Genomic DNA, 13,272 nt, shown 5'->3' on the forward strand with positions numbered 1-13,272 from the left:
CATGCTCTACCAGACGAGCGACCTTCTGGCCCCGGAACCTGCTCCTGCCCGAGTCGCAGTTCAGTACGATGTACAGTAGAATAGGAAAGATGCCGGGTGGGCTTCCAGTTCTGCAGGCTCACCTGTGGCTGCCGCTGGGACACTTGATGTCTGCAGGCCTGTGCTCTCTCCAGTGCGGGAGTGGGACCCCATGACTCCTGGGGACTGCCTCAGCTCTCTCCGTTGTGCTGGGAGAAAACAAAGGGGCGTCTGTTCCCGTGAGCACCGGGCTTCTGTGATGCGGCTTTGGCAGCACCCCTGCTGCTGTGTGGTGCCGAATGTCAGCTCATCGCCTGACCGCTCAAAAGTGGGGGGTCAGCAGAAGTACCAAGGCTGGACGCCTTTCTGCTGGTATGAGTGGGTCGCCTACAGTCTGCCCTGTTCGCAGGCAGGGTTCACCACTCTGTTGTTGGGCATTACGCCAGGTCCCCTGCATGGCTTGACGCTGTGGTCTATTTACATGATCATTGTTTTGCCTGAGACCCGCCCTGCCTGCAGGTATTGGTTTAATCCCCACTGGTTAGAACCTTCGCAACAGCTGCTACAGAAGCTTGCTACCTTCTCGCTCTTTTATCCACCCCCTCTCCTAGCCATTTCCATTTCCCACTTGCCACTTCCGTTTCAAAAGATATAAAGGCGTTGTCTCTGATCAGTAAAGGCACTGCATTGCGTTCCCGCTCCGCCACGAGTTCCAGAGTCTCTCTCTGGCGACGCTAGCCAGGCACAACTCTCTGGAGGATAACCGAGCATTTTGGTCTCAGTAGTAGTGTCTTAAGCGGTTTCCTTGACCAAGACTGAAGTAAGCTTGCTAGACTTCATGAAGAGATGTAGCTTAGAGGCTGGAGAGACAGTATACTGGTTGTGCGAAAGGCTTTCATTCCTGAGCTTCTGAGGTCCCAGGTTCAACCCCCAGCACCTCTATAAGCCAGAGGCGAACAGCGCTCTGGTCTCTTCTCTCTGTGTCTTCCTCTCTGTATCTCTCCCTCTTTCTCTAAAAATAAAATAAATAATAAATAAGATGTAGCTTAGACCTAGAGAGAACTCATTGCACAACTGTAAGCCTTTGGCTTTCAAATTGGCAAAAGAATATTAAGAATTCTGAGCCCAGAAGGTAGCACAGTAAATAGAGCATTCCACCCTCAAGTGCGATGTCCTGGATTTGAACCCCAGCATGCTATGTACCGCCATGATGCTCTCCTCTCTGCTGCTCGCTCTCCACCCTTTTCTCTCTTATGAGTAAATAAATAAGTCTTAAGCAGAAAAAGAAAATCAAGGGTCTCGAGATTGCTCACACCCTGACTTGGTATTTCCCTATCCAGGACCTCCCATCATATATGTATTAAAGATTTACTTATTTTTAGGGAAGCAAGAGAAAGGACTAGTGAAGTAACACACTGGGACGGTACATGGCTTTGCCGTGGGTTTGACCCAGGTTTGAGCCTAGCTCCTACTGCATTGGAGGAAGCTTCTGTGCCATTTTCTCTCTGTCTCTCTGTCTCTGCCTGTCTCCCTTAGAAGGAAAAACAGAGAGAAAAGCAGAAAGCGGGAAAATGTGAACCAGAGCATCACTCTAACACATATGATGCCAGGTATCAAACCCAGGGCCTCATGTTTAAGAGTGTCACTCGCCATGCTCCTCCTGGGCCGCCTCCCTTTTTGTTGACAGAAATTGAGAGGGGAGGGGGAGAGAGATAGAGAGACCTGAACCGCTACTCGTGAAGCTTTCCCACTGCAGGGGGGGACTGGGGGCTTGAACCTGGGTCCTGACACACCCCGATGTGTGTGTACTCAACCAGGTCGGCCACCACCCAGCCCCTCCTTTATATTTCTTTATTGCTTTAGGCATCGGAAAAATGAAATGAGGATGTGAGGGGGATCTGGCTGCGACATCTGCCACCCACTAATCGCCAGGGCCGATCTGGCTGGCTAGGCGGGTGTCCCCTTCCTCTCTCGCCGCTGGTTCATGAGGACGGCCTTCCCCGAGTAGAGACGACCGGGCCCTCGGTCGAGGGTGTCGGAGTAGCCGCACTGCCCTGCTGAGAGACAAGCTTTCAGGGTGCATAGAAATGAACTTAGCCCGCAGACAGAGGAGGCAGGATGAGACTTGAGGGTCACGGTCGGCTCTCAGGCTCTCCTTAGCGCGCAGACAGAGGAGGCAGGATGAGACTTGAGGCTCCCCGGCAGCCGCTGTGCTGTGTGGGCCGTTCTTGCTGAGGGCCAGTGTCCCGGGCCGGTCTGTCAGTCCGCGGTCTGAGCATCTGTCCTGTCCGCACGCTCCCCGCGAGCAGCACCCGCAGGCCCTCCGGTCGGTGTGAAGGTGATGCTGATCGAGGACCACACGGCCCTGGTCTCCTGGAAGCCGCCCGAGGGCCCGGAGACGGTGGTGAGGCGCTACACCATCCTGTACACCTCCAGGAAGGCCTGGACCGCGGGCGAGTGGCAGGTGCTGCACCGGGAAGGTAAAGGCGGCTGCTGGGGCGGGGATGCGGGACGGGACGCGGGGCGGGGACGCGGGACGCGGGGCTACGTGGAACCAGGGCACGGGACAGGGGTACGGGGCCGGGACACGGGTGGGGACACGGGACGACGTGGAACCAGGACGCGGGCCGGGGGACTCTGGGCTTGTGGCACCAGGACACAGGACAGGGGACTCTGGGCTGGTGGAGAGGCAGATGGCACGGCAGTCGCTTTGCAGAGCCGGGCCTTTCTGCAGGGCTGCGGGCTGCCGGAGAGCAGTGCAACAGAAGGGGTCTTAGAGGGAGTCAGGCGGTAGCGCAGCGGGTTAAGCGCAGGTGGCGCAAAGTGCAGGGACCGGCGTAAGGATCCCGGTTCGAGCCCCCAGCTCCCCACCTGCAGGGGAGTCGCTTCACAGGCGGTGAAGCAGGTCTGCAGGTGTCTGTCTTTCTCTCCCCCCTCTCTGTCTTCCCCTCCTCTCTCCATTTCTCTCTGTCCTATCCAATAACAACCACATCAATAACAACAACTTTAATAACTACAACAACAATAAAAAAAGACAACAAGGGCAACAAAAGGGAAAATAAATAAATAAATAAATAAATAAATAAAAAGAAGGGGTCTTAGAAGCAGAATTTAGAAGCAGACCAACAGGGATACAGAGCCTGGTGGTGGGTGTGGTGTGGAACCACAAATTGTAAGCTTGCAATCTTATAACAGACTATTAATAACAAATTTAGGGGCCAGGCAGTACACACTACAGTGCACAAGGACATGAGTTCAAGCCCCTGGTCCCCACCTGCAGGGGGAAAGCTTCACAAGTGGTGAAGCAGGGCTGTAGGTGTCTCTCTGTCTTTCTCCCTCTCTCTTCTCAATTTATCTCTGTCTCTATCCAATAATAGTAAATAAATAAACATACTTAATAAATAAATAACAAATTTTAAAAATGAGAAAAGAGTGTCTGGACAGTAGCACACTGGTCTAACCGCACGTGGCATGAAGCACCTGCAGGGGTGGTCCGGGAGGTGGTGCAGTGGATAAAGTATTGGACTCTCAAGCATGAGGTCCCGAGTTCAATCCCCGGCAGTACGTGTGCCAGAGTGATGCCTGGTTCTTTCTCTCTCTCTCCTCCTGTCCCTCTCATTAATAAATAAAATATGGGGGCAGGACAGTAGCGCAGCGGGTTAAGTGGTGCAAGTGGTGCAAAGCGCAAGGACTGGCATAAGATTCCCAGTTCAAGCCCCCGGCTCCCCACCTGGCCTCCAGGAGCAGTGGATTCGTAGTGCAGGCACCGGGCCCCAGCAGTAACCCTGGAGGCAAAAATAAAATAAAATAAATATTTAAAGAGAGAGAGAAACACAGCATTTCCATCTGGCTCCTTTTAATGTGCCCAACTGTCAGTTCCAAGCAAGGCTCAGATAACATGGTGATGATCTATAGCAAACAAATCAGGAGTGCTTGTTGCTAAGTGATCCAAGCCCTTTGGCTGTAGGGTTCATGGAGAAGGGGAAGACAGTGAGGGGGAGAGAAAGACAGACACCTGCAGACCTGCTTCACCGCCTGGGAAGCGACTTCCCTGCAGGTGGGGCGCGGCGGCTCGAACCCGGATCTTTCTTCCGGTCCTTGCGCTTTGCACCATGTGTGCTTAACCCGCTGCACTACCGCTTAACCCGCTGCGCTACCGCCCTACTCCCTTGATTTTATATTTTAAACCAACATCTGTTCCCTGACAAACAGTTTCTATTTTAATATATGTTCAATTGGCATTAGCAAACACTGTCTCATACAAACACTATTCTAGCTACATTAAGCTGTTCAAATATTTATTTAACCCTGCTAACGACCACAGAAGTGAAAGTGATTGTTCCCAAGAGGGCAGTAGAGCTCAATGGTGTGCACCAAGCCACAGGTGACGCACTTGGTGACATGCCAAGGTTCCAGTCAATGCTGACCCAACCCTGCGTCTATCCCACTATCTGGGGCCGGAAAATTCCTCATCTACCTTAAGATCTTGATGCATATAATGAGGCTAGGGCTAGAGCGTAGTGGTAGAGCCTCCTGATGGCAAGCCAAAGGTCCCAGGTTCAAATCCCAGGCGTGTGCAGACACATCTGTTGTGCTGAGAAACACTGGGACAGTCAGCTTGTTTAATATTTGGTAAATACTTCTAGTACATCCACTGGAAAACCAGATACGAGGTTCTTCTCTCATGAGTCTGACTGAAGACATCAGGGAGGAAAAGCCCCCCCCCCACCCGAAAACCCCCCCCCCTGCCCTTTACCAGCTTTGAAGATTTCAGTCCAAGGAGAAAGCTTCTCATTTCAGGCAGCAGTTAGTCTCACCCGAACACTTAGATTGTCTTGATTTCATGATTTCATCCATGAACTTGTTTTTGCAGCCCTGGAGGGTGAAGCTTGGGCTTTGTACCTGCAGGATGAAACTGCTTAGTGGCCTCTCCAGGCCAAGTTTTTTCAGTGTTTGTTTTAGGGGGGAGAGACACCACAGCAGTGCTGCACCGCGTGTGAGGCTCATCTGTTGATGTCTGTGGTGCACTACAAGACAAGGATGGAGCCCAGGGCCTTGTGCGCGACAAGCTGTACCCTTTACTGGGTGGTCTATCTCCTGGGCACTTTAAAATGCCTTTTAAAGTTAAGGTTTTTCTTTATTTATTTATTCCCTTTTGTTGCCCTTGTTTTATTGTTGTAGTTATTATCGTTGTTGGATAGGACAGAGAGAAATGGAGAGAGGAGGGGAAGACAGAGAGGGGGAGAGAAAGACAGACACCTGCAGACCTGCTTCACCGCCTGGGAAGCGACTCCCCTGCAGGTGGGGAGCCGGGGCTCGAACCGGGATCCTTACGCAGGTCCTTGTGCTTTGCACCACGTGCACTTAACTTGCTGTGCTACCGCCCGACTCCCCAAAGTTAAGGTTTTTTTTATGGTTATCTCTGGGGATTCACCACTCTGGGTTGACTTTTTCAGATAGAAGGAGCATGGCAGAGAGGGAGAGAGAAAGGGAAGTAAACCCCAGCACCAGCCCTTCCTTGATTAAGCATTCAAGTCGACTCATTTATTTTATGAGAGAGGCAGAAATCAGAGCACTGCTCTGGCACATGTGCCACTAGGAATCGAACCTGGGACCTCATATGTGTGAATCTACACTTTCCCTTCCCACCTCCTCAGCCGCCACATTCTATTTTGAAACGTTCTTGGTTGCGGGCTCAGGTTTGACCCCACAGTAGTACCCCATATGCCAGAGCAGTGTTCTAGCCTCGTGAAATAAATGCATTTAAATAAGTAACTTGATGCATAAAAATGTGGAATATTCTATGAGAAAAAAAGAAGTTCTGTCCCAGTATGTGAGGAAATCCAAATGGCCTTTCTTCTAACTCCCTGTAACATGTCCCAGTGAGCCTGCGTCTGGGTTCCCTGCTGAGGACGTGATGATAGTGGTGAGCCCTGAGCAGGGTCAGTTTGCATATTTCCCAGCTGTGCCACTTGGGTAGCTCACACTGTCCCCAAGCCAAGTGGGAACCAGAGACCAGGACAACAAGCCGAGGCAGCTCCTTACCACGCTCCATGATCAGCCAGAAGTGGAATCACGGCCTCAGTGCTGAAATCATGCACACACACACACACACACACACTCACATACACACACACACACACACACACACACACACTCACATACACACACACACACTCACATACACACATGCGCACACTCACACACTGCACACACACACACACTCAAACACACACACATTCACACACACACACACACTCATATATACACACACACTCACATACACACATGTGCGCGCACACACACACACACACACACACACTGAACAAAGAAACAAGTCCCAGCAAGTCAGCTCTTGTAGCGTAGCCAGCTCTGGAAGTGGCAGCTGAAAGACTCTGTCAGTCTTGTCATCACGGGGTGTCTGAGTCAGGGAAAGGTGACACCAGGTCACCAGAGGACAAGTCAGCTTCCTCCTTCACATCCACCCCGAGTCAGTGAGGGAGCCGCTCTATGGTTGACTTACTTTCTCATAAAATTATGATACATTTATAGAAAAAATAAATAGTCTAGGGCTGAATGGTAGCTTATTTGGTAGAGCATACACATTACCACACGCAAGGACCCAGGTCCCCACCTGCAGGGGACAAGTCTCACAATCAGTGGAGCAGTACTGCAGGTGGCTCTCTCTCTCCTCCCCCTCCTTAACACTCTCCCCCTCCTCTTTTTCCCCCCTTCCCAATCTCTACAAAAAAAAAAAAATCCACTGGGAGTGGTAAAGTCATGCAGGCACCAAGCCCTATCAATAGCCCTGGTGGCCAGAAAAAGTAATGTGATACAATAAAGGCAGTGCATTCAATGACAGAACAAGAACAGAGACTCACACACACCCCAAAGTAGGAATATCCAAAGAAGAATCCTTAGTCACTATGCCAACATAGAAAATACCCATTATTGGGGCCAGGTGGTGGCACACCTGGTTAAGTGCACACATTACAGTGCACAAGGACCCAGGTTCAAGTCCCTGGTCCCCACCTGCAGGGGGAAAGCTTCACGAGTGGTGACGCAGGGCTCCAGGTGTCTCTCTGTTTCTCCCTCTCTGTCTTCCTCTCCCCTCTCAACTTTTTTCTGTCTCTATCCAATAATAAAGAAATAAAAATTTAAAAAGAAAAATACCCAATTACCCTTTGGCACTGAATACCATCTGTCAATCCAAATGATGATCACTTGTAGAGAAAAATAGATACAGGACAGGTGTCTGTGGTGACTTTGATAGCTAACTAAGGTCGAGGTTTTTGCTTTCAATAAATATTAACTCTTAATAAATATTAATGAGTGTATTTGGACTTTCAAAAGTAGTTTTGTCATTTCCTATTTCAGAAGAACAGAACTCACTTTAAGTAGTTAATCTTTGGGAGTTGGGCGGTAGCGCAGTGGGTTAAGCGCATGTGACGCAAAGCACAAGGACCAGCATAAGGATCCCTGTTCGAGCCCCCGGCTCCCCACCTGCAGGGGAGTCGCTTCACAGGCGGTGAAGCAGGTCTGCAGGTGTCTGTCTTTCTCTACCCCTCTCTGTCTTCCCCTCCTCTCTCCATTTCTCTCTGTCCTACCCAATGACGACAAAAAATAATATCTACAACAGTAAAACAACAAGGGCAATACAAGGGAATAAATAAATATTTTAAAATTTTTAATCTTTATTTTTTGTTTTAAAGGATGGTTGCATTTGATTTTTTTTTTCCTGCTAGGGCTTCATAGCTGCAAGACTCCGCCATTCTCAGCTGACTTTTTTATTTCCTCAGCTAGAACGTGAGAGACAGAGGCAATGAGAGAAACACTGGCACTGCTCACTGTGTAGGGGCTCCCACATGGAGCGTCTCCACGCCTGGCCATGCCAGGTATCCTGTCTTCTAGTCCCTCACGCTGAACATTTAACATCTAACATCGGAGTGTGAGACAGAGACAGGAGAGGTAGCTCAGTGTCAGCAGTGTGTCCACATCGCTGTGCATAGTATATAGGTTGGAGCCCGGCACCACATGGGAGATGGTGCCATTCTGTGTCCCCTCCTCTCTCTCTCTCTCTCCCTCCCTCCCTCCCTCCCTCCCTCCCTCCCTCCCCTATCTCTCTCTCTCTCCCTCTATGTCTCTGTCTGAATGAAGAAAGGAAAAATGACCTGGAATGGTAGTGCATGGAAAACGTCCCGTGTGTGTGCGCGCACGTGTGCGTGCGTGTGTGTGTGTGAGTGTGTGTGTGTGAGAGTGAGTGAGTGTGTGTGTGTGAGTGTGTGTGAGTGTGAGTGTGTGTGTGTGTGTGTGTGTGTGTGTGTGTGTGTGTGTGTGTTTTCTGTCCAGGGAGCTAGCTTGAACCCTGGCTTTACATGGAGGTTCCCGCCTCCCGTCCAAATAAAAATACACAGGAGCAGTGAAATCATACTCAACTGAAGCTCTGGCTCTCCCCCCCAAAATAAAAATCTGTTTATATTGTTGAATCTTTGTTTATTATACTATTGAAGTAGTCCATAATAGGAGCCAGGGGGTGGCACACCTGGTTAAGCGCTCACATTACGGTGCACAAGGACCTGAGTTGAAGCCCCTGGTCCCCACCTGCAGGAGGAAAGCTTCACAAGTGGTGAGGCAGGGCTGCAGGTGTCTCTCTGTCTCTCTCCTCTCAATTTCTCTCTGTCTCTATCCAAAAATAAATGAATAAATAAGAATATGGAAAAAGAAATAGTCCATAATAAAGTGTTTCCAATGCTGTTTTTATTCTTGTATGTAAAGAGCAAAACATAATGATTCTTTTTTGAAAACACACATTTTTAAGCAAAAATACATGCTACTTTTAGGAAACATTTCTAAAGCAGAATTCCAGAGGAGAGTAATATGGGGGTGGGGGTGTACACGTCAAGTGAAAACTCTAGGGTGTGAAAATACTCTTAGAAAACAGGTGTTCACATGTGTGCACGACACGTCACATGCACAGCAGGTGCTTATTCTGTTCACATTTTCCAGTTACTTACGTGTTGAATATTTGGAAAGTGAGAGCTTGCGTGACTGTTATCACCAGAAGAGCATTTAATGAATTAAAGACCATAAAGGAGAGGGGACTGGGTCGGAGGAGTGGGCAGAGGGGTCTCTAGGATAGAGCTGGGAGTCTGGGCTTGCTTGATCTGAAACTGCTGCGTTCTAGGGGCAATAACCATGGCTCTCCTGGAGAACCTGGTGGCAGGGGACGTGTACACCGTCAAGATCGCTGCCTCCAATGAGGTGGGAGAAGGCCCCTTTTCCAATTCCGTGGAGTTGGCCGTCCTTCCAAAGGAAGCGTCCGTGGCAAATCAGAGACCCAAGCGCTTAGATTCTGCTGATGCCAAAGGTCTGTATCCTGCCGTAGTCTCACTACCTTTTTCTTTCAATAGTTCAGTAGCACACTTACAGTGCCGGCGTAGAAGACACACCGCATCAGAAACATGCACTCGCACGCAGGACAACTGGGCAACCCAGTTAGAAAAGTGCAGCGGGGCGGTCCGGGAGGCGGCGCAGTGGATAAAGCACTGGGCTCTCAAGCAGGAGGTCCTGAGTTCAATCCCTGGCCGCACATGTACCAGAGTGATGTCTGCCCCTCCCTCTCTCTCTCTCTCTCTCTCCTCCTGTCTTTCTCATTAATAAAGAAAGGTAGGGAAGGAAGGAAGGGAGGGAGGAAAGTGCAGTGAGAACTGGGCAGTGTCGCACCTGATCAAGTACACATGTCACCATGCACAAGGACCCAGGTTCAGGCCCCACCTGCAGGGGGGGAAGCTTCATGAGCGAGGAAGCAGGTATCAGCCTCTTCCCTTTTTCTCTCTATTTCTCTCTGTCTCTACAAGAAAAGAGAACGGGGGGGGGGGGAGTGCAGTGAGTAGGTGGAATGTACTGTATGGTAAAAGTGCTACAGACATCATTTAGTTGCCATTAATAAGAAGAAATGTCCTCCTGCTGGGGAGGTAGCATAATGATCACGCGAAAAGAAGTGCCTGACGTGACATACCAAAGACCCCAAGTTCAGTCCTTAGCACCATCAGAAACTGTAGCTAAGCAGTGCTCTGGTAAAAAACAAGGAAGAAAAATAATAATCTTACTTGTTTTTAAAATATTCAAATGCTGGGAGTCGGGCGGTGGCGCAGTGGGTTAAGCGCAGGTGGCACAAAGCACAAGGACCGGCGTAAGGATCCCAGTTCGAGCCCCGGCTCCCCACCTGCAGGGTAGTCACTTCACAGGCGGTGAAGCAGGTCTGCAGGTGTCTGTCTGTCTCTCCCCCTCTCTGTCTTCCACTCCTCTCTCCATTTCTCTCTGTCCTGTCCAACAACGACGACATCAATAACAACAATAATAACTATAATAATAAAACAACAAGCACAACAAAAGGGAATACTCCCATTCCCCAGAGCCCTTCCCCACTAGGGAAAGAGAGAGGCAGGCTGGGAGTATGGACCGACCTGTCAACACCCATGTTCAGCGGGGAAGCAGTTACAGAAGCCAGACCTTCCACCTTCTGCATCCACAATGACCCTGGGTCCATACTCCCAGAGGGATAAAGAATAGGAAAGCTACCAGGGAAGGGGATGGGATACGGAGTTCTGGTGGTGGGAATTGTGTGGAGTTGTACCCCTCTTATCCTATGGTTTTGTCAGTATTTCCTTTTTATAAATTAAAAAATATATATCCAAATGCTGGCATTGTCCAGAAAAGTTTAACAGCTTTATTTATAATAATTGTAAAATTGAGCTACTAAATTTTGTTCACTGAGACATTGTGTCTTACAGTAATACTTTACTTTTTTAAATCATCATTTAATTTATTATTTGATAGAGACAGAAAATTGAGAATGGAGGGGGAGGTAGAGAGGGAGACAGAGAGACACCTGCAGCCCTCCCTCACCACTTGTGAAGCTTTCCCCGGCAGGTGGGGACTGGGGGGTTGAACCCGGGTCCTTGCTCTCTGTAGTGTGTGCATTTAACCACATGGACCACTGCTTGGCTCCCAATAAAGCTGTATATGTGCCCTCACTTCCATTAAAAATTCACAGGGGAGTCAGGCGGTGGCGCAGTGGGTTAAGCGCAGGTGGCACAAAGCGCAGGGACCGGCGTAAGGATCCCGGTTCGAGCCCTCGGCTCCCCACCTGCAGGGGAGTCGCTTCACGGGCGGTGAAGCAGGTCTGTAGGTGTCTGTCTTTCTCTCCCCTCTCTCTCTCTGTCTTTCCCTCCTCTCTCCATTTCTCTCTATCCTATCCAACAACAAAGCAACGTCAACAATGGCAATAATACCGCAACGAGGCTGCAACAACTAGGGCAACAAAAAAAGGGGAAAAAATGGCCTCCAGGAGCGGTGGATTCATGGTGCAGGCACCGAGCCCAGCAATAACCCTGGAGGAAAAAAAAAAATTCACAGACAAATGAAAACAGGGAAGCTGTTAATATCTGATTTCTGTCCCGTTTCCCCCTCAAAATTATAGACCTTTCAACCCCCCAGGGGAAAAGATTATCTGGGCTGAAAAGACAGCATAATGGTTGGGCAAAAAGACTCATGCTTGAGGCTCCAAAGCTCCAGGTTCAATCCCCATCACCACTATAAGCCGGAGCTGAGCAGCGCTGTAGTGAAAATAAATAGATACATAAATAAATGAATAAAAACAAAAACCAGCCGACCAGATAGGCCTCCCCTCGGCTTCCACAAAACACCACTAGCCGTACTCTGGAAACATCGCTCTGATTCGAAGTCCTACAGTCTGCCACATCAGAAGTTAAATGTGGAATTTGTACACCAGAAGGTCAGTGGACTTCTGAAAAATGTCTGATTTTGCCAAGTGCCACAGTGCCCGGCCTGCAGTACTAGGTCCCTTCACCTCCCTGGCATCGGGTTTGCTCCTGCGAGTGACTCCTCCAGCCTGTCGCTTCCTGGGTGCTTTGCTGCTGGCGGGGAGGCCATGCTGCTGCCATGGCATTGCAGGGCGTTTCGTGGAGCTTCTGTGAGAAATGAACCCACCTCAGAGTTAGTTAGCTGTGCCAGCTGTGCAAACACGGGCAGACACCCCCCCACACACACACACACACACACATACACACACACGTGACTGACCCAGTGAGAGGTCTGAGGCAACTGTGGTGTTAAAGCTGAGAAGGACCTATTTTCCAGGAAAGGTTTACACCATGAAAAATGGCCTCTGGAGAGAGACTGTGTTTCTTCTCTCTGGAAAGCCCATCAGAAACCTTCTGCCACTCCTCTCATAGCAACTTCGCTCTGAAGAAAGCCGGGCACCCGTCCCAGTATATAAGACGAGACACCGCCTTTTCCTTCTCTGGGTGGTGGGGAGACACAAGCAGAAAGAGGGGAGACAGAAGGGCAGGGCAGGCAGATTCAGACGCAGACAGGAAGTAGCCATGTTGACTACGGTATCATCTGGGGAAACAGAGCAAGGCTGGGAGTGGGTGGGTGTAGATAGCATCACGGTCATGCAAACAAGATGCTCAAGCCTGAGGCTCCAAGGTGTCAGGTTCTGTCCCCTGTATCACCAGATGCCAGAGCTGTGCAGTGCTCTGGTTAAAGGAGCCTGTGGCTATTTCTCAAACACGTCTAGAGGCCAGTAGTGTGCGCAGCACTAGAGTTGGGTAGATAAGCAGAATCCCAGGCCACACCTGGCCCTGTGCATCTGAACCTGAGCTTACCCGCTGGCGACCTTCAAGTCAGAGAAGCACTGCGGGTAGGTGCAGGTGGAGAAATGGGAGATGGAGCTTCAGCAGACACACCTGGTTTTAAGGTTACACTATGTAAACTATCCTTTAGTCCAGCAAAGGATAGCTATGTCTTTTGTCTTTTCTTTTTTTAAAATAATGGGTTTTGTTTTTTTTTTTGCCTCCAAGGTTACTGCCGGAGCTCAGTGCCTGCACCATGAATCCACTGCTCCTGGAGGCCATTTTTCCCCCTTTTGTTGCCCTTGTTGTTGTAGCCTTGTTGTGGCTATTATTGTTGTTGTTGATGTCATTCGTTGTTGGATAGGACAGAGAAATGGAGAGAGGAGGAGAAGACAGAGGGGGAGGGAAAGACAGACACCTGCAGACCTGCTTCACCGCCTGTGAAGCAACTCCTCTGCAGGTGGGGAGCTGGGGGCTCGAACCCGGAACCTTCCGCCGGTCCTTGCGCTTTGCTTCACGTGCACTTAACCTGCTGTACTACCACCTGACCCCCTAAAATAATGTATTTTTATTTTATTTTATTATCTTTAATGTT

General features: G+C 49.8%; 1 protein-coding gene across 2 annotated transcripts in view; it reads left to right on the top strand.

Annotated features, from left to right (window-relative positions):
• The window catches only part of PRTG (protogenin), a 132,171-nt gene that overhangs the window by 110,296 nt on the left and 8,603 nt on the right, over window positions 1-13,272 (top strand). For both annotated transcript variants that reach the window (XM_060178201.1, XM_060178202.1), the window contains 2 exons: window positions 2,328-2,498; window positions 9,203-9,385. In XM_060178201.1, the coding sequence (XP_060034184.1) occupies window positions 2,328-2,498; window positions 9,203-9,385 (354 nt within the window). The remainder of the gene's footprint in view (window positions 1-2,327; window positions 2,499-9,202; window positions 9,386-13,272) is intronic.

This window comes from Erinaceus europaeus, chromosome 18 (assembly GCF_950295315.1).
Source record: "Erinaceus europaeus chromosome 18, mEriEur2.1, whole genome shotgun sequence".
NCBI classification, from domain to species: domain Eukaryota; kingdom Metazoa; phylum Chordata; class Mammalia; order Eulipotyphla; family Erinaceidae; genus Erinaceus; species Erinaceus europaeus.